The sequence below is a fragment of the Chiloscyllium plagiosum genome, chromosome 22, assembly GCF_004010195.1.
Source record: "Chiloscyllium plagiosum isolate BGI_BamShark_2017 chromosome 22, ASM401019v2, whole genome shotgun sequence".
In the NCBI taxonomy this organism is placed as follows: domain Eukaryota; kingdom Metazoa; phylum Chordata; class Chondrichthyes; order Orectolobiformes; family Hemiscylliidae; genus Chiloscyllium; species Chiloscyllium plagiosum.
In genome coordinates this window covers 48,939,958-48,967,399 of record NC_057731.1, presented here as the reverse complement: position 1 = coordinate 48,967,399, position 27,442 = coordinate 48,939,958, and the positions used below count along the sequence as shown (strand labels likewise).

Here is a 27,442-nt window from a genome sequence, read left to right as displayed (position 1 = left end):
ACTTGACCAAACATATAGAACATTCAGTTTAATATCTCTGCCATCTTCTGGATGAGGCATAAAATTAAGAAAACACAAACTCTTAATTTGTCTCTAAAAGACTATGTTTTCCGGGCTCTGCCAGTACTTTACCATCATCTCTGTGACAGAACTCAAAAACTAGTATGCATTCAACCATATTGGATTCTGAATATGGAAGGGGAAACAAGTAACTATTCAGAAACCTTCATTACCTGTTAATTATGAGTAAATACCATGTACAGTTCAAGCAAGGAGTTTATATGTGTTCAACATCTAAAACTTATCATCCATATGCACCACTCTATTGCTAGCTTTGCTAAAATAGCATCCAGCTTTCTGCGTTGTCATTAACAGGAATAGGTGTGGTAAAGTTGCTGCATTTGTGCAACAGATACAAAATAAACTGGCCGCAGGTATTTACAACTAGTAATCAAAAACACAAATGCTTTTTGATGTCACAGTAAGGGTTAGCCTATCAACTTTTCTGGCACCAAAAATCAACTCAGGTGCAGAGGCACATTCCTGTGGGTTAGGAATTGTTTTGTTTTATAACTTACTTCTCTATTAATCCATCTTTTCAACTTTCTTGATTTTTGGCATTAAATTCAGCTCCTTTTCTTTGTTCATCTTCTCAGACTTTTCACAGTTATGTTCAAATTAATCTCATTGATAAGGTGATGCACATTTAGTAACCGTTTACCCAAATCCGAGATACTGTGTTACTCACAGCTTATGCTCAGCAAATTAGTAGCAAGATACTTTTGAGATTAAGGGTGCAGGCACAAAGCTAACTTAAAGGAAAGACTGAGACATTAGGATACAGCTAAATCTGGTCCATTATTTTGCACAACTAAATTCAAAGAGACAGATGTGACCATTTCAACATGAATTATTCATTGTTTACATGACAGAGAAGGTAGAGAACATGTGATTTGCTTAGGACTGATTTCCTACTCGAGGAGGAAGGAATTTCTGCTGCAAAGCCACTTCTGCACTGCAAAGGACTTCAACACAAGTTCTGTCACGGTCAGTAACCGATGAGAGGATGTTTCCCTTTGTGACAGTGACTAGAATTAGGGGATTCAGTTTAGAAATATGAAGTTTCCTATTTAGGAGAGCATTGAGTTTAGGGGTTGAGACATCATGTTGAGATTGTACAAGACATCAGTGAGGCCACTTTTGGAGTACTGTTTACAGTTCTTTTCACCCTACTATAGAAAGGATATTATTAAATTAAAGAGGGTTCAGAAAAGATTAGGATGTTGCCAGGACTGTAGGAGCTGAGTTATAAAAATAGGCTGGGATAATTTTTCATTGGAACGTAGGAGGTTGAGGGGTGACTTTATAGAGGTAATTTATACTTTATTGGGGTGGGAGGGGTTAGGTACAGATAAGGTGAATAGCAAAGGTATTTTCCCTATGGTAAATGAGTTCAAAACTAGGAGGCATATCTTTTAAGGTGAGAGGAGAAAGATTTAAAAAAGGGACAGAGAATCATTTGTATGTAGACTGAACTACCTGAGGTGGTAGATATGGGTACAGTTGCAACATTTAAAAGACAGTTGATAGGTACATGAAAACAAAAGATTTAGCGGTAAATGGGACAAATGCAGGCAAATGGGACTAGTGTCATTTGGGAAACTTGATCAGCATGGACAAGTTGGACTGAAGGGTCTGTTTCCATGCTTTATAGTAGCAAGTCTTTGGAACACAGAGAGCAGTTGAGGTGGGGTTCATTCAATGCGTGTGGGCCAGAGGAAGCTAGATGCTGGGAGTAACTGGTTATCAGGCCGGAGGGACTGAGTGGCCTACTCTTGCTCATAATTTTTAAGTTCATAAAACTTTTCTTTCTCCGCTTCTGCGAACTCCATTCCACAACTAACGCAGGCATGAACATTTTGAGTGGATGTTACATGAGTCATCACGAATATGCCAAAGCTGAAAGCAAGATGACATAGATACTGGCCTGCGAATACTTTTTAAACAAAGTCTGTCGCTGCCCTGAACTTGTGCTCCATGGAATGTCAAGTATCTCAGATCATTCTCAAAGCAGAAACAACCTGGCTCTGACAAGAAAACAGGAAAACACAGCTATACCTATGAGAACCTGACAAAACAATAGAACCTCTTTAATGTCCTTAAAATATTTTCAGTTAGATGAATTTATGAGTTCAGTAGAGAAGGGTTAATTAACGTGATGGTGAAAATCAACAAAAAAAATTAACAGCAGCAATTTTCCTCTGTACAATTCCAAAATAATTGGGAACTTTTCAGAAAAATAAGTTAGTATGCAGTTACATTTTTAGGGGTCAAAATGTCAGCAATGTAATAAATAAGTGAAAAGTCCAATTCAAGATAAATCTAATAACAGTTGAACCAAAATGCCAAAGGGCTACAAGCGACATCTCACAAAGATCCTAGGTCATCAAATATTTAAAGTATCATTTTAATATGTAAAGTTAATTTACCCTCAGTTCTACCTCCAACAAAGGCATTATAAATTTTCAACAAACTGTTGCCATAGAACAGCTATTGCAATCTTTCCACCTGATTCACATTTCAGCAATATGAAGCAGAGATGCAGAACAGCAATACTTTGGAGCACAATGCCAATAAGATAGTGTTGCAGAGAAAAACAAACCATCATTTCCAGTGTGCTGCTGCTGCTGTTGGTGACTGGGCCACAGGTCCAGTCCTGATGAAGGGCATTTGCCCAAAACGTAGATTTCCTGCTCCTCGGATGCTGCCTGACCGGCTGTGCTTTTCCACCACCACTCTAATCTAGACTGATTTCCAGCAACTGCAGTCCTCACTTTTGCCTTTGCACAGGTCTACAGATGCTGGCTACATCACCCCAAAAACATTTCCCTCAAGCAAGAGTTTAACTATTATGTGAACAAGCTATTAAACATTGAGTGTCATGGAAAAAAGTAAAAGAAAATTACAAGGTGATGAGCCTTAACCAGACAGGGACCAATAATCAGACATGTTTCCAGCAGGAATCATTAAGTGATGACAGCTAGGGACAGGAGGTCCACATTTCTGCATCCACACCATTGCCTAGTCAGGGACTATGAAGGATGATATATTTCTACAACACATTTCATAAGACCATAAATACAGCAGCATTAGGCCATTCAGCCCATCGGGTTTGCTCCACTATTCACTCAGATCACAGCTGATCCGATAATCCTCAATTCCCATTTTCTGCCTTTCCTCCTTAACCCTTGATTTATTACGGATTAAAACATGTCTATACCAGTGTTGACAGCTCCTGCAGTAAAGAATTCCATAGATTTACAGATTCCTTTATCCTCAGGATATCCTGAAGCATACAGAGCCAATGAAATGCATTTGAAACGTAATCATTATTGCAATTGAGAAATGCAGCAATCAATTTATAAACAGCAAATGTCTGCAAAGCTATAATGACCAGGTTATCTGTTTGCAGGGATGTTGGTTTCCTAATATTTATCGCTCAATCAGCAGGAATAACTCATATCACAGCTTTTAAGAGATTAAATCTAGGACACTCTTATAACTCACAATCATACAGCACCTTTAACATAGTAAAGTGTACTAACTGTGCCAAACTTCAACACCAATTACATAAAGATGATACTTAAATGGACGTCAAAGATGGATTGAAGCGGAGCAAATTCGGCAGGGAATTCTAGAGTGTAGGATCCAGCAAACTGAAAGCATAGACACCAACGGTAAAGTGACTAAGGATTATGGACAAGGCAAAATTGGACCACAGAACTTGAGGGTTTTAAGAAGAAGGGGCTTACCAAGATAAAGGTAGAATGGTCATACAGGAATTTGACAGCAAGTATAACACTCTACCATTTCACATGATGTTACTCAATGACATATACAGGAGGCAAATCTAAATTCTATTCTACATCCTGATACTTGGAATCAGGTTTGTGCATTATTGGCTCACTTAAGTTCAATTAATCCACTATTTATCTGTAGAGAACACTTCTTCAGTGTTCCATATATGTAAACATATGACTATGATCAGGTACTAGCTATGCAAGTGATCACAGCCACAAAGCTGTATGCTGTCAGTTCGTATGGTACTACTTTAGAATTTCCAAGTCTGGGCATTTTTCTTCGAAATTATACAAGACTTTTTTTTTAAACATAGCGACAACAATGGGATCCAAATGCATTGTGCTTCAGCTAACCTGGATCATCAATCAATAGTGCAAAGGTCTGTCAAGGACCTTGTAATAAAGAGACTCCATCTTTTGCAGGCTCCCTCACCTCAAATGATAAATGAGCTCTGCAGTTATTAGCATCTTATTTAGCCATAAGCTGCACCCAATATTAGCTATACCTGGCCAGATGCAAAATTAATTTTCTGATTACTTCAGCCTCAGAAACATAAGTCTAGATTTAATAGACAGCAGAAGCTAATTATACTTTACTCCCCCCATGAGAAACTATTGGTGTGTGACACAGACTAAATCTTCAGTGTGCTCTGAAAACATTCTCCAATATTTTGACAGTGTTCAGCATATTGGCACCAATACACTAGAGTTAACACAAGGCACTTTGAGGTTCCTTAATACATTTAATTCATCATCCTAAATTGCTTCCATCACTGCACCCAACAATGACAAACATGTAATTACTGGTATTTTGCTTCAGTGTTATCAAGATCAATATTCTCGCACCAAATGCAACCCAAGTTTGGAAGAATTTTGAAAATGTAAGATTTTGATGCTGGGTGTTTTCTCACAGTTCAAATGAGCATCTATAATCAGCCATGAGCAAAACACTGCACAAGATGGAAATATGAAATGAAGCAGAAAATGCTGGGAATGGAAGGAAAAATCAACTGTTTCTCTCTTTACACAAGCTTCCAGACCTGATAAGTATTTGCAACATTTTCTCGACAAAATCAATGGCACTCACCCACAATATCACACCTTTCAACTATAATGTTCCAGTACGTTAATGATACTTCAGTAAGGTGTTCAACAAGGTTCCCCATGGGAGACTGGTTAGCAAGGTTAGAGCTCACGGAATACAGGGAGAACTAGCCATTTGGATACAGAACTGGCTCAAAGGTAGAAGACAGAGGGTGGTGCTGGAGGGTTGTTTTTCAGACTGGAGGTCCGTGACCGGTGGAGTGCCACAAAGATCGGTGCTGGGTCCTCTACATTTACATAAATGATTTGGATGCGAGCATAAGAGGTACAGTTAGTAAGTTTGCAGATGACACTAAAATTGGAGGTGTGGTGGACAAGTACAGGAGTTGGGAGGTCATGTTGCGGCTGTACAGGTCATTGGTTAGGCCACTGTTGAAATATTGCATACAATTCTGGTCTCCTTCCTATCGGAAAGATGCTGTGAAACTTGAAAGGGTTCAGAAAAGATTTACAAGTATAATGCCAGGGCTGAAGGATTTGAACTATAAGAAGAGGCTGAACAAGCTGGGTTTTTTTCCCCTGCAGTGTCGGAGGCCGAGAGGTTTATAGAGGTTTACAAAACTATGAGGGGCATTAATAGGATTAATAGACAAAGTCTTTTCCCTGGAGTCGGGGAGTCCAGAACTAGAGGACATAGGTTTAGAGTGAGAGAGGAAAGATATCAAAGAGACCTAACGGGCAACTTTTTCATGCAGAGGGTGGTACATGTATGGAATGAGCTGCCAGAGGAAGTGGTGGCACAATTGCAACATTTAAAAGGCATCTGGATGGGTATATAAATAGGAAGGGTTTGGAGAGATATGGGCCAGGTGTTGGTAGGTGGGACTAGATCGAGTTGGGATATCTTGTCGGCATGGATGGGTTGGACCGAAGGGTCTGTTTCCCTGTTGTACATCTCTATGACTGTATGATAGGTATTCAGTGATGGTGATGCAATTGAAAGTCAAGGGGTTTCTCTTGTTGGTGATGATCATCACAGAATTTTTAAAAATCCTACACTAACAAGCCTGGAATTAATGCCAGCCCTCCCAACCTGAATTAATTACTGAAATACCAACTTTGTCCTCTCAATCCACCCCACCTGAGACATACAGAACACACGGCCACCATCCATTCCTCCAATTGCCATAGTTTTCTCATTAGCTGTTTTGGTTCTGCTTGGATCAACTGTATATTTTTAAAAGTATTAAAAGGTATATATTTATTCAGTTGGTTTTGACAAAATAAAAGCAAAAACGCAATACACTGACTTTGCAATATTTCATGAACTTCAGGCAACTACTCTGGTTCACCAAAAGCAGCACATGGAAAGTTCAAAATAGTGCCCAAATCTCAATCTAATAATACATTGTGCTCAATACTTCACAAGGAATTCTACAACAGGTGATGGGTACTCATGTCATTCAGACATTCCTCACTGTTATGAAATAAAACCAATTCAGTACATCGGTTCTACAGCAGGGTGACAACAGCACTTGAAATTAAAATTACTTCTCCACATCTTGGGGCACATGTTCCAAATATCATATGCCATTTATATGCTGTCCTTCTTCAGGACATCTGACTTCATATTACCTGCTAAAAGGCACTAAGCACAAGAATGCATGCTGAAATATTAAGGTTTTTGACACACTTCTATCACAATTCAGGTGTCAAATATGCAAATTTATTTCACACACAATGCAGAAAAAAGGCAGCTTGCCCTCTAATTAACCCGAGAATATGCTAAAATTAATCAGTTTCTAATCAACCCATGGAAAGAACAGCAATTACACGGTGTGGCCTTAAATCAACTTACACACAGCTATGCTTCACAAAGCTGTATCAGGAATGTGTGCTTTATGAAGTTTTGTATTCCGTGACCTATCCTGAGCAGTATCACAGGCGATGAACTGATATTTAACATTGTGAACAGCAACTTGGAAGTCCATAAATTACCATTAATTGCATTTATTATTGAGTTAATTTGAGATTTCAACTTAACAGCTTTATCCTCTATCTTAAAAGACTTTCTCTTCGGCCACAATTCTCTTGTGGGGAAGCTTTTTTAAAAACAAGCAATATATATAAAGATTAATCAATTACAAGTCTTTAAGAACCTTGCTATATCTTCAAATAATCAGTTTAGGTTTTACTGCTTTTCATAAATAAATATTATTTTGACATTACTGTCTTTACTTGCCTCTAAACTGTTAAACATTGATTTCATTTTCTGCATCCATAGAAATCAAATCTACACTGTACTAACCCCCAAGCTTTTAACCTTTATTAAAATATTAGGTATTTCAAATGCTATGGCTCCAGCCAATGCTTATTGTGCTGTGAATAATTTCTTCTCACTAATTCTAACCCTGTTGCTAGCACTCGTGCTGTGTTTATGATATAGTGCCGAAACTGAAGGCAGAAACAACTAAATTACAAAGGCAGTCTTTGGCATATTTAACCACGTAGTTTCAACATCTTTCCTCTATTATCCAGCTCAATGGTGCTGCTTTTGTTTGCTTCCATTCGTATTCATCAAGAGATTATATTTATCCAATTGTAGCCAGAGAAATGTCCTAAAATTATACCTCTTTCCATCCCAACACCATTACCTCTCAAGTTCTTCAGGGATCTATCCTTGGTTAACTCCGATTCCCCATCTACCTGCTCCCCCTAGAGTGGATACTATCCACAAGATACACTGCAGTAACTCAACAAGTTCCTCCTACAGCACCTTCCAAACTTATTATCACTTAGAAGAACAAGGGTAACAAATGCATGGGAGCACTGCCATTTTCTACGTTCCTCCAAGCCACAAACCCTCATGACTTAGAATTTTATTGTCTTTCCTACACGGAGTCAAAACCATGGAACTTTCTGTCTAACCGCACTCAATGTTCCTACACCACACAGACTGCAGCAGTTCTTGAAGGCAGCTCATTTCCACTTTCTGGAGGGCAACTGGGATGTGCACTAAGTGCTAGCTGGCCGACCAATTTCCAATTAATTTTTAAAAAACAAACTAAAGAGAGGCTACCAAGTTCTAATGAACACAGATGGTACTCAGCTCTCAGAACCATCTCTCCATCCCTCTACGGCACCTGCATTGTCACACTGTTTGTTCAATATCCAGTTCTTCAATTAAATATTGGAAAAGCTGAATTCCTCATCTTCAGCTGCCATCATGAAATCCATTCTCTCACCATCAATTCAATCACTCTCCCTGCCAAGTGTCACCTTTCCAATCCCTGTCCAGCTTTTAGATTAGATTAGATTACTTTACAGTGTGGAAACAGGCCCTTCGGCCCAACAAGTCCACACCGAAATCACTCTCCCTGCCAAGTGTCACCTTTCCAATCCCTGTCCAGCTTATTTCACCCTCATTCACAGTTTTGTTGTTCCAGCTGTGAATATTTCAATGCTCTCATGGACAGCTGCACATCTAGGAGTTGAGAAATTGATAAGAATGAGCAGGCATAATGCATCACAGTTACAGAGAGTGTGTGTTTGCAGTTTGCGCCCTCTTTCCCACTCCTTGGTGTTACGACACAGGGTAAACCCCTCTAGTAATTTAAACCAGCCACACAAAAGATTCACCTTGTGCCATAATCTATCAAAATTCAAGAGGCAAGAGCTATCCCAGAGGTCACTCGCTAAAGTAAAAATTAACAACTTTATTCTTTAAGTCCAACAGAGAATATTAAAACAACTATTCACAAATCCTTGCTCTTAAACCTATCTTTTACCTCCCACTCTACTAGTCCAATAACAAATCCTGATTAAGACTTACAAAAAAATTCAACTTTCAAAACGGGTCAGCTGTTGAATCTTTGTATTTCCCTCTGCAGATTTTCCTCTCATCTTTTTGATGTTCTGCTGTGCAAATGTCTTATAGACAGGTTCCATTCAGAGAGCTGTTCTGCTGGTACTCTGTACTTGGTGGTGGCTTGGCAGTTCTCTGCCTAACTGTTCAAAATGTTCTGTTTTATACCTTAAAACATTGGATCACTTCATTGGTTTTAATATTATCAAAATACTAAATTCAAACTTGATTGGATTTTGGTGTCTTGGGGCATAATTTAAACTGGCTGAATTTAAATTTGTTTTTTGTATCATGGCAATTCAGCTGTACTATTGGTTTTGACCAAGTATTACATTGTTACCTTGTTCCGGACTCTCTGTGCTTTGTACTTGCTAGCTTTTCAACTGTCTTAAAGGTACCTTCATAACATTGATGACTTTATTTTGGTAGTATGCAGTACTTCCTTTTGAGTACCACATTTGTTTTTGCAGATTTCTTTACATAGCATTCTTGGCAGATGGTTGGATCCCCTGGTTCTACCACTGCTGATTCCACCTGCTGCATTGTTGAAGCTAGAGTGCTTCACCAGGGTGTGGAGTAGGCTCTAGCTGTAGACACTGGCTATATGGCCAGAAGAGATTTAAGGCTGTTCACACCCAGGTGACATGTTCCTGAGATAGTATTAGCCATATGGGCACCTTTTTTTGCACCCCTTACTTAAATCCATTAACTCCTCTCAGAATATAATTTGCAGCTTTAACTAGTCCATTGCAATGGTAGAAGGAGGAAGGGTGGAATAACAAAGTAGAATACTGAGAAAATTGGCATAGATTTGGAAATCAAAGTGTTCTAGTGCTTCAGAAAGAAGAGTAAAAAGTAGAACAATAGATTTGAATGACCACAGGGTTCAAGGGCGGTCTTTTTGAACTGCTAACAGCAGTTTTGAAATGGACAGAATTGTATCTGAGGAAAAGGAACTATTTACAAGGAAATTGTTGGGTTTTTTCCCTGGGAGCAGAAATTTCAAAAGCACCTTTGTTGGAAGTATCTAAAATCATGAAGGATTTTAAAGACAGTAAATGAAGATAATTTACTTCAACGGTTTATGACCAAAGAACACAGATTTAAGGTGATTGGCAAAAAAGGTAACATGGGAAAAGATTATTTGGATTGGGAATGCACCCCTGATAGGACAATGAATACAGATTCAATACCAGCTTTCAAAAGGAAATTGGGTGAATATTTCAAGAAGAAAATCTTACACGGGTGTGGAAAAGGGCAGAACTTAGTGGACTGCTTTCCTAGGAGCTGCAGACACTTAATGACTTCCATCTGTTCTTTACTATATTTATGACTGTATTAGTAAAGTGATGGAAGCACTAATGTGCTCACTGAGGTTCAGTTCAGGTTCTGTCAGACCACTCAGCCTTGGTTCAAACATAGTCAAAAGAGTTGAATTCCAGAGGTGAGGCAAGTTTGACTGTCCTTGACATCAAGATTGGATTTGGCTGAATATGGCAATAAGGAGCCCCAGGAAACCTGCAGTGAATAGAAATCAGGAGGAAAACTCTCCCATGCTTGGAGTCATATGTAGCACAAAGGAAAATGGTGGTTGTTGGAAGTTAGTCATCTCAGCTCTGGAAGAGCTCCTTGGAGTAGTGTACTGGGCCCAACCATCTTCAGCTGCTCCATCTATGGCCTTCCCTCTATTACCGAAAAGCAGTACTCAATCTTCTCCCAGGTTTTTTCTCTTTGTAACAGACAAAAGAAAGGGAATTGATTTAGGCTTTAGTTAAACAGACCCTTCCCTATTTAACTCTTTAGATACCAAGACTCAATACAAAACATACTTTCATTGCAACATATAGTTTTGACTGCATCTAACTTCACTTCAACTTTAACTCATTTAACTTCACTTTACCCTACTTTAACTTAACCTACATTTAATCTAACTCTAAGTTTTGCTTGAAACAAATACTACCCTGATTCGAGTGGAGCGGCCAACATTGCTCTTGGTGTAGATCTTGCCTTGTGGGTCTTTGTCTTCTCTGAAGATAACTTCAGGGTGTGTGCTTCTCAATTGTTGGTCCTGAGGCTCATTCCTGCAAAAACCTTTGTTCTGCTAACAATTAAAATGTGCTCATCCTTATGGGAACTTCTCTGGCACTCAGCCAATGAACTGACCAACCCTGATCACAATGGTCAATCTCAGCCAATGTTTACTGGTAAACAACTCCCAAACATTTATAGCAAATCATAAACAGCCAAAAACCATTCTTCAAATAAGGTGGTGGTAGTAGTGCCAGTATGCTGCATTTTTAACTGAGATCAGAGTTTAAACAAGCCTGACCAAAGTTCCCAGTATGCTTGATTGTAGCACTTAACCAGTTCTGAGAGCTGGGCACTTGACCACACCTGCATCCTAATGTCAGAGTGGGGGCATTAGTCACAACTAATAAGTCACAATGTCTGGCACCATTCACAACTTCTCACACTGAAGCAATCCATGTCCAAATGTAACATCACCTGGACAATATCTAGTCTTGGCTGTTAAGTGGCAAGTAACATTCATGGCACCCAAGTGTCAGGCAAGGGGCGGCACGGTGGCTCAGTGGTTAGCACTGCTGCCTCACAGCACCAGGGTCCTGGGTTCGATTCCCACCTGTGTGTGTGGAGTTTGCACATTCTCCCTGTGTCTGCGTGGGTTTCCTTCAGGTGCCGGATCCGGCTTCCTCCCACAATTCAAAGATGTGCAGGTCAGGTGAATTGGCCAGGCTAAATTGCCCACAGTGTTAGTCAGGGGTAAATATAGGGTAGGGGAATGGGTTTCTCTTCGGAGGGGCGGTGTGGACTTGTTGGGCCGAAGGGCCTGTTTCCACACTGTAGAGAATCTAATCAAGTGAGAATCTAACCATCGTCCTTTGACTTCAACTGCATCACCATCACTGAATACCTACAATCAATATGTTGGGTGTTAACATTTACCAGAAACTGTACTGGACTAACCATATAACAACGTTGGCTGTGACAGCAGGCCAAAGGCTAGGAATCCTGTAGTAACTGGTTCACCTGCTGATTCAACAAAGCCTGTCCACCATCTACAAGGCACAAGTCAGGAATCTGATGAAATACTCTCTACTTGCATTGATGAGTGCAGTTCCAACAACACTCAAGAAGCTTAACACCATCCAACACAAGCAGCCTGCTTGATCAACACCATACCTATAGACATTCACTGCTTCCATTACTGACAATCAGCAACAGCAGTGTGTATCATTCACCAAATGTCCTTGGATAACACCTTTCAAACCCACAACCACTACCATATAGAAAGACAAGGTAACTTACATGGAAACGCCAACACCTGAAAGCTGCCTTCCGGGTTACTCTCCAACTAGGCTTGGAAATATATTGCTGTTTCTGCAGTATCATAGAATCAAACCCCTGGAGCACCCTTCCAATCAGCATAATGAGTGCATGGATGGTAGAAGATCAAGAATGCAGTGGACCACCACCTTCCCAAGGACAATTAGAGATGGGCAATTAATGCCAGTCCAACTAATGACACAAAGAAACTTATCGAAACAATGGTCAATAGATGGATGTTCAGTTTAGTGGCAACAAGGTCAACACAGTGGAAGGTGACTCTCATGAGTTGAGCTAAGCTCAGAGAAAGCGAAGAAGATGATGAGAGGGAAACTAGAGAGACCAAAAGAGAGCATGGTATCTCTAATTGGTTTATAAGAATCAAAAGAGTTCTGTAAAACAACTCAAAAGTTTGCATGCAAAAATTTGCCCCTCACTAAGAACTGAGATGGAAAACAATTTGCTTATTAGTGGCTAGAGTTTGGAAAATTTTTAATGAAACTGAACAAAAATCAAATTCCACACTTTACACAAGAACACAATCCAAATAGGGGTAGGAGGTCATGCAGTCACTTGTGCAGTCTCCACTACTCTATTAAATCATCACTGGCCTTTTTCCACCTGATGCTTTGACTTTTTTTAATGTGCAAAAATCAATTCATCTCAGTACTGAATATACTCTACAACTAAGTATTCCTAACTCTCTAGGGTAGAAAATTCAAAGATTTACAACACTTTGAACTGAGAAATTTCTCATCTCAACCTGAAATGACTGGCCCCTTAACCTGTGGCTATGCCCCTCCAGTTCTAGACGCCAGCTGTGGGGAAAAGAGCCTCTCAGCACTTGCTCTGTCAAGCTCCCTCAGTATTTGAAAGTTAAAAGACCCAATGATTTTTATGGAATCAATTAATTAAAAATCTCTGCTGGCATGGAACCTGCATAGACGAATAAATTGATAATAAATTATGAAGTGCTAAAAGCTCAAATGTGTGTGTGAGAGGGGTTCAAATATAGAAAATTTTACCAGCATCTCACTTATCCCTCCACTCTCCTCCCCACTTGAAAACAATTTTCTTCCTCTGTGCCATAGGATTCTGAAACATTACAAATGTGAGAGCAGCTAATCCCTCAATGCTATGCAACTCAAGGGGTCAAGGCTGAGCCTAATCCTATCCTCACGTGACCAATTTGCAACGGGACTCACTAGATAGTTATCAGAACTCAAAACGCTTGCTGTTTTTTTCACTTTAAGTATTAGGTCAGTGAGAACAACTGGATAACATACCAACCAGATTCTGATCACTTAACGGCACAGAGAAGGCAGTTAGAATCTTTATTTTCCAAAATTCATTCACAGAATGGCTAGGCTAGCCAAAATTTATTGCCCACCCCAATTGCCCAGAGGACAGTTAACAGCTGCAAACCTGGAGTCACATGTAGGTCAGATCAGGTACGGGTGACACGTTCTTGCCCTTAAAGGCTATTTGTGAACCATGAGATTTCCTGACAGTCAACACTGGACTCAATCATTGTTAGACTCTTAAATCCAGATTTTTATTAAATTGAAATTCCACCATCTGCTATGATGGAACTCTAACCCAGTTACCAGAATGTTACCTGGTTGTCTGAATTAACAATCCAGTGATGATACTAAGCAGTCACCTCTCCTTATGGTTTCTACCACTCTATTCAATGTTGAACAGTGCACTCACCACTGAATCCTCCGAACTTGCAAAAACGTTCACATTCTGATAGATGAGTGCATTATTTTCAAGAATCAGTGATGTCACTACTTGACCTTCTCTTGGGAAATAAGGCAGGGCATGTGACTGAGGTATCAGTGGGGAAGCACTTTGGAACAAGTGATAACAATTCTATTAGTTTAAAAGTAGTTATGGAAAAGGATAGACCTGATCTAAAAGCTAAGTTCTAAATTGGAGGAAAGCCAATTTTGATGATATGAGGCAAGAACTTTCAAAAGTTGATTGGGAGAGGCTATTTGCAAGTAAAGGGGCATTTGGAAAGTGAGAGGCCTTCAAAAATGAGATAATAAGAATCCAGAAGGAGTTCCTGTTAGTGTGAAGGGCAAGACTGATAGGTGTAGGCAATGCTGGTTTGACTAGAGAACAGATGGCATTGTCAGGGCAGAGGATCAAGTGAATCCCTAAAGGAGTATATGGGCAGTAGGAATATATTCCTGGAGGGCAAAAAGGGAACATGAGATAGTTTGAGCAAATATGGTTAAAGAGAATCCAAAAGAGATTCTACAAATATATTATACGTCAGAAAACTAATTAGGAAGCAATAAAAGCCCCTTAAAGATCAAAGGGGCTGATTATGTGTGGAACCGCAGGAGATGGGTGAAATATTAAACGGGTATTTCATTTCAATATTAACTTCTGTCTCTCAGGTTGAGGTTCTGGATGTAAGTTTGCTAGCTGAGCTGGAAGGTTTTCAGACGTTTCGTCTTCATACTAGGTAACATCATTAGTGAGCGTCCGGATGAAGCACTGGTGTTTTATTGGATCCAACCGGAACTCTATCAACAAGCACATCTATCATCCTCTGAGAAAAAGAACCAGAAATGACATTACTAAACCAAGGAAACCTAAACATATAGAAAGGTCATAACACCAGTGCTTCACTGGAGGCTCACTGATGATGTTACCTAATATGATGATGAAATGTCTGAAAATGAACCCTCCAGCTAAGCGAGCAAACTTACATCCAGAACTTTAACATTTTCTGTGGTGGTACTTATGGAAGCTAGAGAACTTGGAGAAATAAACAATATTATCTTGAAAATTGTCCATATTACAGAACTTTGTGGGAAATTAGGGAAATGATTGCTGGGCCCCTTGCTGAGATATTCGCATCATTGACGTTTGAAGTACCAGAAGATTGAAGGTGGTTAATGTGATCACATTATTTAATAAAGATTGTAAGGAAAAGCCGGCGAACTGTAGCCTGGTGAGCTGGACGGCAAGGGTGGGTAAGTTGTTGGAGGGGATTCTGAGAGACAGGATTTACAGTTATTTGGAAAGGCAAGGACTGATTAGGCATAATAACCATGGCTTTGTGCATGAGGAATTGGTGTCTCACTGTTATGGACCATGCCAGACCCCCTTAAAACATTTCAAGAAGGTAGCCCAAATCCTAACTTTTCTAGCTGCTTTGAGGTGTAACGTGAATGCTTCAGGAGTGATGCAGCTGGTCAAACCCCCTCAGTTTTAAACAAAACAGAATATAGAATAACTTAACCAAGCCAAAAACCGAACAAACTATCCCAACTTAATGATGCTGTTCCAAATTCCTGCAACAATCCCCATAAACAGCCTTGGCAAAAGGAGGTAAAATCAAACACAGGCTCTTACAGGAGAGAGCGAGATTGAGATTCAGCATGGAACACCTTCTTCCATGGAGCTGTTTCTTTGACCAGCAGCCTCAAACTGACCAGCAGCTCTGAACAGCCAGAATACTAAAACCAAACTAAAGTAGAGAAAACCTGAGCTGGGAGAACTGGCCACTCTCCTTCCATTGCACAAGCATTTGTTTAAAAATTAAAAAGCTTCTCAAGTAGATAAACCTAGACATTTCAGAATCTATGCACTTATGACCTCTCTGAATAAAAACGAAGGACAATATAACCTTGTTAAAGGAGCAGCATCTTTACACTCACTAACTTGAGTTGAGGAAAGAAGAGTGGTGGACACGGTCTATATAGACTTCACCAAGGCACTCGATAAGGTTCCGCATGGTAAACTGGTTAACAAGGTTAGGTCACATGGAATATAGCGAATTGACCTATCAACTAACTTTAGTGACCCCCAAACACACCAAAATATCACAATCAAGAATGGTAGTTGTGAGATAACATCAATAACCTAAAGCTCACCAAAGCAAAAGAACCCAATGCTCTTGACAGGAATCAAGATCTCTGAACCAAACCCCTGTGCCAGTTACCAGAATATCTTGACTCTGATACAACATATTATTCCCAGAATGACATCGCCGAAAGTGCTAATGCTTTTCGTATTGCTGCAAATTCTATTAGGTATTTATCCAAAGCACTTTTCAAAGCCATAATTGAACCTATCCCATCACCTTCCCAGTCTGTCCATACCAGATCCCAATATCTTGCTGCATACAAAGTCTTTTGTTTTACTTCTTTTGCCAATTACCATATATCTGTGCCCACTGGTTCACAATGCTTCTATTGATGAGAATAGTTTTTTCATCAACTCTCGATTTTGAAAGCCTCTCAAATCTCCTCTCAACCATTTTTTTCCTCCAAGGTGAGAAGCCCCAGCCAGCATTCCCTCTAATGTCTTCATCCTGCATGTTAGCCTCGAAGGTCCCTGCGCAGCAGCAATGTCTGGAACTAGACGTTAATGCCAGGATCCATGATGGCTCACTGATCGCAAAATGTCAGAGCAGCTATATGTGTTGCTTAGAAGAACACTGGCCCCAGCTTCTTCATGCAATTGGAGCACCTTGTCTCTGTTACCTCTCTCATGAATCTTCTCTGCACTCTAATAACGTCAATATCCTCCCTGAAGTGTGGTGCTCAGATTGGGCACAATACTCTCATTTCTAAATTATGACATATGCCTAAACTACTTAATCTCTCTGAAGAGGACAATCCCTCATGCCAGGATGTAGTTAATGAACTTTCATTACACTCGCTCAAGGGCAAAATCTTTCTAAGAGCAAAAGATGTGTACTTCTTTTAGCTACTGATTTACGTCATACTAGTCCAAGCAGAAGCTGCCGATACAGAATCTTAATGAGATGATACTCACAAAGAAGTATTTATCGGCACTGCAGAGCAATGGAGTAAATTCTACATTAGTCAACTAGAAAACAAATCGAGAGAGTGCTTTCTACCCAAAATTTACTTCGAATCTGTAGCCCAACAGGCAGCTGCAACATGCCTTCTTAAACACAGTTTAAAAGGTGCTACAATGACCTGAATTTTCCAATATTTTCCGGGGGTGATGAAAGAATCCTCTGACTCATTGCACTTTTCTCAATCTTCTCGTGTCCTCCAATTTATCGTGGCAATGGAAAAACCAACAGTATTAAATTACATAGTTAAAATAATTCAGTTACGTTAAAAAGCCTTACACCAATTCTGATATCTGCCAATTTTTTCTACCCTTATGAAAAGGAACTTGCATTTACACACAAATCAGCAAAACTTGTATTCCGTTTAGTATGCTCAGCTACTATATTCATATCCATTAGAAAAGATGGGTCATTAAACAAACTCTGCACTTTCCAAAATGACATGCACTATATATTACTGTCAATTCACAACAACTCGCCTTTCTTTTGCAAAGTTTCGAAGCACAGCTCAGTCCTGAAGGGTTACATCCGAAACATCGACTTCTCCACCTCCCGATGCTGCCTGGCTTGATGTTTTCTTTCAGTCTCCTGCCTGTCTATTTTGGATGCCAGCATCTGCAGTTTTTTATGTCTCTAACTCAGCTATATGGCATTGCATTAAAACATAGAAAAGTACAGTACTGGGGATCAAGATCGCAACAAAAGTGGTAGGCTGAGCTTGGGCTTGTCCGCTCCCATCAGCTTTTTATTTTTTCCTCTTTTCTATTTAGCTCCTTTTTTCCTTTTTTTTGTTTTTGTTTCTTTTCAGTCTGGATAGTGGCAGCGGTTGCAGCTACAACATCAGAACAAGTTGAATGCTGCTCTACCCCAGTCCAGGGTCTCCCAGCGAGCAAGCATCATGTCCTGGACTGACTCCCCCACCCTGGAGTTGCAGGTTAGGCAGAGACTCCGGGTCTGCAGCATGGCCCAGGCACCTGAAGGAGAGATGGTGGCTGACTCCTGATGTTGCTGTCTTGTTCCAGTGTGGCGGTCTCTTGCCCATATGGAGGTCTTGCTTGCCTTCCAGGTGTTCCAGCAGCTTGGCATGCGGTCTCATCCCAGCGGCGTTTTCAGGGTATTCCATTGTTCCTTAATCAGCTTTCCCCAAAGCCAGGGGCATTAACTGAACTGCGGTGAACTGTCTTAATTTTTTTTTAAATCACCTACAACTTCAATAATCGTAGTTGTCACAGTGGGGTGACTTAAATGTTTCACTGTATTTTTCACGTAAAAGAATACATGACAATAAATTTATATTCTATTCACAAGATCAGGGCCTTCAATCCACCACATCTGTGTCAACCCTGATGCCATTCTAAACTAGTCCCATCTGCACACATATGGTCTATGTCCTCAATTCACTGCCTGTTCGTGTGTCTTAATGCCTCTTAAACATTGCTATCATATTACAGGCACCACTACCCTCTGTTAAAAGAACTTGCTTTCTTTACCTCTTATGCAGATATGATGTAAATTTCAACTCAAGGATGAATCAACATGAAGACCCTATCTTAGGTATTCAAGGTTGTGCAGGCCTGATTTGTGTTTTAGCCTCATCTTGTTCACAAATATCAGTCTCACGATATTTGCAGCAACTTCAATAATATAACTAATGGCTACAATCGGAACACAATCTTTAAAGCTCCTTCTCTGTTTCCAAACGCAGAGGCCTGTCAAACAAAATATAATGAAGCTGATTCCCTTAAACTCCTAACTCCCCAAAGCCCAGCCATCATTTGTGAGACACAAGTTAGGACTGTGATGGAATATTCCTTACTTGCCTGTATGGATGCAGCTCCAAAACCCAAAAAGCTAGAAACATTTCCAGGACAAAGCAACCGGCTTGATTGGAGCCCTATCTACCATTTTCAACATTCATTTGCTCCACCGCTAACGTCCAACAATTTCAACATGTACCAACTAAACAAAACACTGTAGCAACTGACTACAGCTCCTTCATCAGCATAACAAAAGCAGGAGGATGCTATTCAGCCCTTCAAACTAAGTCTGCCACTGAACAATTTCATGGTTGATTTTCTACTTCAACAGCCCTTTTTTTGCCTATCCTATCTGACTCATGGGAGTCAGATTTTGGGATCAAGCCCCCTTCAGAAACTTGAGAAACATCACATGGACATTTCCACACAGATTCAGCACACTGTCAAAAGTATTGTGTACTGGATGAAAATAACTACAGCTCCATCTGTGCAACTCAGTTGGAAGGGACAGTATTTTGAGCAGCTGGCAGCTTGTGTCAGACAGGGCATGTGGATGTGAGTAAGCTAATACATCACAATTTTCAGCTGCTTCAGATATATTTGTGGAGCAGATGTGACCATGCAGCTGGACCTAGATTATCGCATCTGCATTTGGGAGCCCCTAAAGCAGTTCCAACAAATAGGAAAAAACGTTTTATTGAGTCATTGTTAGTCAAAAATCAAACTCCTACTTTGTTTCACATTGGCACACTTCAGAAAAGGACACATCCTTGAAGGTGGAGTATATGAAATAGACACCTTCCAACCCAGTTACTTCTACACCTAGAAGGACAAAAGCAGCAGCTAAATGGAAACACTATCACCCGCAAGATCCCCTCCAAATCTCTCACCACCCTGACTTGGAATTATATTATTCTGCCAATGTCACTGGGTCAAAGTCCTGGAACTCCCTGCCAACAGTACTGAAATGATCTGCAATGATTCAAATAAGCAGCTCACCACCATTTGGAATGAGCAATGAACTCCAGTCTTGTTGTCAATGTTCACATTCCAGTGAATGAATAGAAAGCAAATATTACATTCAGGATGTCTAGTTGATGGTGGAAATGATGTTGCACTGACTGCAAGGTAAAGGCTGGATATGCACTTCAAATTTAACATTCATGCGTTGCATCAAACCATTTACAGAAAAGCTACATTGTATGCAGATTTAAATCACATGGACACAGCAGCAGTTCGAGTTGTGGCAGCTTACCATCACCTTCTCCAGAGTATTTGTGGACGGACATCAGAAGTTAGCCATGCCAAGTATGGCCTTTCCCAAAAACAAATTATTAAAATTCCCACAACAGTCTTCACCATTCATTAACAGACTAGACCTATCCATGGTAATACCTCCAGAGTACCATGGTAATAATTCCAGAGGTGAGAAAAGTAAAAAATTATTTAGTCCTGAAAAATTTTTTACTTGGAATAACATGCCTGTTGTAAGTAATAACTGCAAACATTTCAGAAGGTGCTGCTAAAAGGAATACAATCAGATAATGTGATGGATGCAATTAGCCATTGCTTTATGTGCCTTGAAAAATTAAAGAAAATGATCACAATAACATTACAGCGTTTTAACTCCATGTTAGACAGGTGAAACAGGACACAATCTACTACTTGTTATTAGAACACACTTAACACTAATAAGCTTTAAAGTAAGGCAATGCACTTCTTGTGCAATATTTAGAACGGAAATCACTCAAGTTGTTCGCACTGGTACTTCACTGAAATAAATTGCTCTCTTCAGACTCAGCTCAAGTTTGTAAAGATAAAATCTATCATAATGTTGGGAGCATTTTCACACAATCTCACACTCATTGCACTTTACTGAAAACCAATGACAACAAAAAAGGCAAAAAGTACAAAAAACCTGTAAAAGCTATAAAACATAGAAATCTATGGGAATACACAACAGATTGATATGATTCTATATGAAAAGGATAGATTGCTTTCAGTTAGAGATCCTTTGTCAGGTTTCAATGAAGTGTCGAGACAAACATCAACTTTTCTGAATGTCAAGTATTCAACACTCACATAAAATTACATTTCTCCAATCCTTAAACAGAAAATAAAAGTTGTCCTTTAATGTACTAATAAAAAGAGACAGAGACAATTGCACAGAATTCTCTCATCCCCACAAACCCAGCCAGATTTGGTTGATCATTCCAGAGATTGCTATCTCTTCTATCAGATCTACAGCCCACTCTGCCCTAACCTGCCCCAAATAATTCCTTCCTGCATCATTTGAATGTCCCACACACTCAACTGCTTCCACAGAGGTTACCTAAGCACATTTCCCTCTACGCCCATTCAGGGTAACCAAACGTCGTCCCACACTCAGTCTCAGTCCCCAGTCTGTCAGCTAGATGCTGAAATTCAGTGCAGCAATGAAACCATCCCCCGGGATTGGTTTTGTCAATTCCAAGAAAGCCTTTACTCAGGTACTAAAACACTCCCTGTCATGGTGCCTTTACTCGGTGTCCTAAGTAATCTCACTCACCCCATTCCTGAGTGCCCAGCATTGTATACCCATCTCACCCAAGGGTGCTCTTGCACTGATACCCCTCCCCAAAACAAGCCGAGCCTGACATGGTTTTCCCTCCCCACACAAGGGTGTTCCAACAGGGTCTTTCTCCACAGCCTAAACTGGCCCAAAACATCTCCCTTCTCTCCCAGGTTGCTCCAGAACCACCCAGCATCTTTGTGTAACTCAACTTCATTTCTCCTGATCCTAGGGTGCTCCAACACTGATCATTCCCATAGGATGCTCCAATATGATAGCTCCTCCCCACTGCAGAGTGGTAGCATAGCACTGTCCAGCACACCTTCCACATCAGGATGACCTGACAGTGTCCCACACCAACTCCTCCACCCACCCCAGGTTACCTTGACACTGTTCAGCAACACCACCTCCAACCCCTGGCTGCTCAACAAAGTTCACCCATCAGAATTCCCAAACTATTCGGCAACCCCACCCACCCTGTGGAGCCTTGACACTGCTCACCATGCCTTACCCACCATGCTCCAACAGTTTACCCGACCACAGAATGCCCCAACTCTCCCTCCTCAACCTTGCCCCTCAGTGAGTGAGTGAGGTGTCTGACCTACATTACCTAACCCCTCAATGAGTTGGTCCTCACTGCATGACATTGCCTCCCTCCATGCCCTCAATCCCAGTGTGCTCTGACAGTTTACACCCCACCCACCCAAGTGTGTGCCAACATTGCTTACCACTCTCCCTCAACCCCAGGTGATCTTTACACTCCCCTACCCATGATACAACACCATTTACAAACACTAGAACCAAAGTGTTCAGACTTTTTACTACCCTACTCCATGATGCCCGAACCATGCCCCCACCAAGATTTTAATGATTACCCACCTCTCACCCACAGTTCAGCCCAGTCAGGCTGTGCACATTTTCCCAGGCAGTGACATAGGAGAGAGAGTGAACGGATCTGACCCTCCCTCCATTGCGTTACCCTTCATTAAATCAGGTTTCTGACCTTCCCTCCATTACTTTTCCCCTCAATGACAGAGTGCTATGTCCTACCACTAAATCCTTAACTGACACTGACCTCAGCCCCAATCAACTTGTCCCTTGGTTGACATGACCCTCAGGCTCTCCTTCTGTTATCCTGCCCCTCGGTAGACTCTCCCTCCAATACCCTGCCCCTCGGCAGGCTCTCCTTCCATTACCCTGCACCTCGGTAGGGCCTTCCTCCATTACCCTGGCCCTCGGTAGGCTCTCCCTCCATTACCCAGCCCCTCGGCAGGCTTTCCCTCCATTTCCAAACCCCTTGGTAGGCTATCCCTCCATTATTCTGTCCCTCGGTAGGATCTCCCTCCATTACCCTGTCCCTCGGTAGGGTGTCCCTCTCTTACCCTGCCCCTCGGTAGGGTCTCCCTCCATTACCCTGTCCCTCGGTAGGTTCTCCCTCCATTACCCTGCCCTTCGGTAGGTTTTCCCTCCATTACCCTGTCCCTCTGTAGGGTCTCCCTCCATTACCCTGTCCCTCGGTAGGCTTTCCCTCCATTACCTTGCCCCTCGGTAGGGTCTCTCTCCATTACCTTGCCCCTCAGCAGGCTCTCCCTCCATTAACCTGTCCGTCGGTAGGCTCTCCCTCCATTACCCTGCCCCTCGGTAGGCTCTCCCTCCATTACCCTGCCCCTCGGTAGGCTCTCCCTCCATTACCGTGTCCCTCGGTAGGATGTCCCTCCATTACCCTGCCCCTCAGGTGGCTTACCCTCCATTTCCCTGCCCCTCCGTAGGCTCTCACACCATTACCCCGGCCCTCGGTAGGGTCTCCCTCCATTACCCTGCCCTTCGGTAGGCTCTCCCTCCATTACCCTGTCCCTCAGTAGGTTCTCCCTCCATTACCTGCCCCATGATAAGCTCTCCCTCCATTACACTGTCCCTCGGTAGGGTCTTCATCCATTACCCTACCCCTCTGTAGTCTCTCCCTCCACTATCCAGTCCCTCGGTAGGTTCATTCTCCATTACCTTGCCCCTCGATAGGGTCCCACCGTCACCCGGCCCCTCGATAGGGTCGCCCTTCTGTCACCCTGCCCCTCGGTAGGGTCTCCATTACCTCTGTCCCTCGGTAGGGTGTCCCTCCATTACCCACCCTGCGGTACGTTCTCCCTCCATTACCCTGCCCTTCGGTAAGTTGTCCCACCATTGCCCTGCCCCTCGGTAGGCTCACCTTCCATTACCCTGTCCCTCAGTAGGCTCTCCCTCCATTACCCTGTCCCTCGGTAGGTTCTCCCTCCATTACCCTGCCCCTTAGTAGGGTGTCCCTCCATTACCCTGCCCCTCGGTAGGGTGTCCCGCCATTACCTTGCCCCTCGGTAGGCTCTCCCTCCATTACCCTGTCCCTCAGTATGGTCAGCCTCCATTACCTTGCCCCTCAGTAGATTCTCCATCCATTACTGTCCCTCGGTAGGTTCTCCCTCCATTACCTTGCCCTTCGGTAGGCTCTCCCTCCATTACCATGCCCCTCAGTAACCTCTCCCTCCTTTACCCTGCCCCTCGGTAGATTCTCCCTCCATTACCTTGCCCCTCGGTGGGTGCTCCCTCCATTACCCAACTCCTCGGTAGGCTGTCCCTCCATTACTTTGCCCCTCGGTAGGCTCTCCCTCCATTAACCTGTCCCTAAGTAGGGTCTCCCTCCATTACCCTGCTCCTCCGTAGGTTCTCCCTCCGTCATCCTGCTCTTCAGTAGGGACTTCCTCTGTCACCCTGCCCCACATTAGGGTCTCCCTCCACTACCCTGCCCTACGGTAGGCTCTCCCTCCATTACCCTGTCCCTCGGTAGGCTTTCCCTCCATTACCTTGCCCCTCAAAAGGGTCTCCCTCCATTAGCCTGGCCCGCGGTAGGCTCTCCCTCTATTACTCTGCCCCTCGGTAGGGTGTCCCTCCATTACCCCGGCCCTCGGTAGGGTCCCCCCCCATTACCCCGGCCCTCGGTAGGGTCTCCCTCCATTACCCTGCCCCTCGGTAGGGTCTCCCTCCATTACCCCGGCCCTCGGTAGGGTCCCCCTCCATTACCCTGCCCCTCGGTAGGGTCTCCCTCCATTACCTTGCCCCTCGGTGTCTCTCCGCCTCCGGCCTCCCGTCTCCAGGCAGCAGCGCGAGCGCAAAGACCCTTCCGACGTCAACGCGCAACACGTCATGTCGAATCCCCTCTGACGTCACCACGCCTGCCCCGCGCGGTCCTGGGAAATGTAGTTCCGCTCCTGTTTCCGGCAGACCCAGCATCAGCTGGAGATGGACAACTGGGCATTGTGTATCTTCTACTACCTTCACCCTTGGTGCAGCACCTTGGGATGGAGGTTGTAGAGAGTGCTGAGGAGGTCCCTGGGGTGGAGGGGGAATACTGTGCTGGGGAGCACCTTGGGGTGGAGGGGGAATACTGTGCTGGGGAGGTCCCTGGGGTGGAGGGGGAATACTGTGCTGGGGTGCACCTTGGGGTGGAGGGGGAATACTGTGCTAGGAAGCACCCTGGGGTGGAGGGGGAATAGTGTGCTGGGGAGGTCCCTGGGGTGGGGGGGGAATACTGTGCTGGGGAGCACCCAGGAGGTAGGTGGAGACAGTGCTGTGGAGCACCCTGGCGGCCCGGGGGGGGGAACAGTGCTTGGGAGCGTCCTGAGGTTGAGGGGGAATACTGTGCTCGGGTGCTCCCTGGAGTCAAGGGTGAATACTGTGCTGGGAAGCACCCTGGGGAGGATGGAGGATACAGTGCTTAGGAGCACCATGGGGTGGAGGGGGTATACGGTGCTGGGGAGCACCCTGGAGTAGGTGGTGATAGTGCTGGGTGCATCCTGGGGTGGAAGGGAGACCGCGCTATGGAGCAGCCAGGTTAGGGGAAGACAGTGCTGGGGAGTATCCTGGGATGGAGGGCGTTGGTGGGGGGGTGGTGCGTTGTTACAGTACTAGAGAGAACTCTGGGATGGAGGGAGGATACAGTACTGGGGAGCACTCTGGGGTGAATGGGGTTACGGTACTGAGGAGCATCCTGGAGTGAAGGGGGGAGACAGTGCTATACTCATAACCTTCTGTGTGAATTCTATTTCCCTAATTCTGCTCTAAACGTCTTGCTTCATACCTTAAAATCGTGTCCCCTGGTTATTAGCCCTTGTACTAAAGGGAAAAGTTTCCATCTCTCTCCCCTGCCTATGCCAGTCAGCACTTTGTACAACACAATCGGATCCCCCACAGCTTTCTCTGTTCCAAGAAAAACAAACCCAAGCCTATCTAGTCTCTCTTCACAGCTGGATCTCTCTCACGCAGGCAACATCCTAGTGAATCTCTTCTGAATTCTCTCCAGTGCAATCACATCCTTCCTATAGCATCATGACCAGATCTGCACATAGTGCTCCAGCTGTGACCTAACTAATGTTATTTACAGCTCCATCATAACCTCCCTGCTCTTGCAAACAGTACCTTGACTAAGAAAGCCAAGAAATCAATATGCCTTCTTAACCACCCTGTCTACCTGTCCTGTTGCTTCAAGACATCCACACCAAGGTCTCTCTGATCCTCTGTACTTCTTCAGATCCTACTAATCACGGTCTACTCTCTCGCCTCACAAAATGCATCATCTGATATTTTCAGGATTGAATTGCATTTGCCACTGTTCAGCCCCTCTGAACAGCCTATCTGTATAATTTATACACGAAGACTTTTCTCCTTGCTACTTACCACACCATCAACTTTTGTGTAATTTGCAAATTTACTGAACGTAACTTCTTTATTCTTGTCTCAATCATTAATGTACACAACAAATAGCAAAGGACCCACCTACCATGCCTTTTGGTATGCCATTGGACACATTCTTATGCTCACATACACCTTTGACCATTACCCTCAGCTTCCTGCCACTAAACCAATTTTGGTCCAATTTTCCAAACTGCCTTGGATCCCATGACTTCTTAGCTTTTTAACCAGTTTGCCATGTAAGACTTTACAAAAGCTAACATCCACATTTACCATATCAACTGCACCTCCCTTATCTACACATTTAATCATGTCCTTGAAAAATTAAATTTGTTCCACATGATCCCCCTCTTACAAAGTAAAGCTATTTTTGATCAATCGTTGCCTCTCCAAGTGGAGGTTAATTCCATCCCTCAGAATATTTTCCAAGATTCCTTCCTGCATATGTTAGATTCACTAGCCTGTAGTTTCCTGTTTTATCCCTATTATCCTTGTTGAACAATGGTGCCTCATTCCTGTTCTCTCGTCCTGTGGCATCCCCCGTGGCCAGTAAGGACTTGAAAATTAATGACAGTGCCCCTGCAATCTCCTCCTGTTTCCTCTTGGGGCAGCCTGGGAGACACTCGGTCCTCGGGAATTATCCACTTTCACCACGGAGAGCCAGGTCCAGCAGACCAGTCAGTAAATGACTGAGACAAATTTGGACACTATTACTACTGCCATTGCTGCTTTCATTTACTATCTCAGTAGGGAGGGGCCAAAGTAGCCTTGACCTCTCTCTGCTGGAGATCAGAGGCGAAAGTGTGGTGCTGGAAAAGCACAGCAGCTCAGGCAGCATCTGAGGACCAGGAGAATCAACGTTTTGGGCAAGAGCCCTTCATCAGGAATTATCTGATTACCAGTGCCTGCAGTCCTCACTTTCTCCTAGTTGATCTTAACCCTACTGCGAAGCCTCTTCGAAGAATGCCTACCTTGAAGAATTTCTCTCTCTAGCTGTCCCATCCTCTCAAGGTGCATCAACTTAGTTTGGCTTGAGTAGAATGCTTGGTGGTTGATGAGATGAGAGCGTTCGAGAAGAATGTGCTACTTAGCTTTTGTGAATTTTTAAAACGCTTTCACCTTGTACGAATTGGTTTCTACTCTTATCCATCAGTATCCAATTTTACACAAAAGGAGGAGGGGCTGGTTGGTGAGTGAGGGTGGAGGAGGAGGAGCTGGTTGGTGAGTGAGGATGAAGGAGGAGGAGCTGGTTGGTGAGTGAGGATGGAGGAGGAGCTGATTGTTCAGTGAGGATGGAGGAGGTGGGGCAGGTTGGTGAGGGAGGGTGGAGCTGGTTGGTGAGTGAGGATGAAGGAGGAGGAGCTGGTTGGTGAGTGAGGATGGAGGAGGAGCTGATGGAGCTGATGTGAGGATGAAGGAGGAGGAGCTGGTTGGTGAGTGAGGATGGAGGAGGAG

General features: G+C 43.0%; 1 protein-coding gene across 1 annotated transcript in view; it reads right to left on the bottom strand.

Moving 5' to 3' along the window:
* r3hcc1l (R3H domain and coiled-coil containing 1-like) overlaps positions 1-24,475 on the bottom strand; it is a 171,306-nt gene extending 146,831 nt beyond the window's left edge. The window contains exon 1 of the mRNA XM_043713003.1: positions 24,351-24,475. Coding sequence (XP_043568938.1) covers positions 24,351-24,444 — 94 coding nt within the window. The 5' untranslated portion in view covers positions 24,445-24,475. The remainder of the gene's footprint in view (positions 1-24,350) is intronic.
* Positions 24,476-27,442: the final 2,967 nt, after the last annotated feature.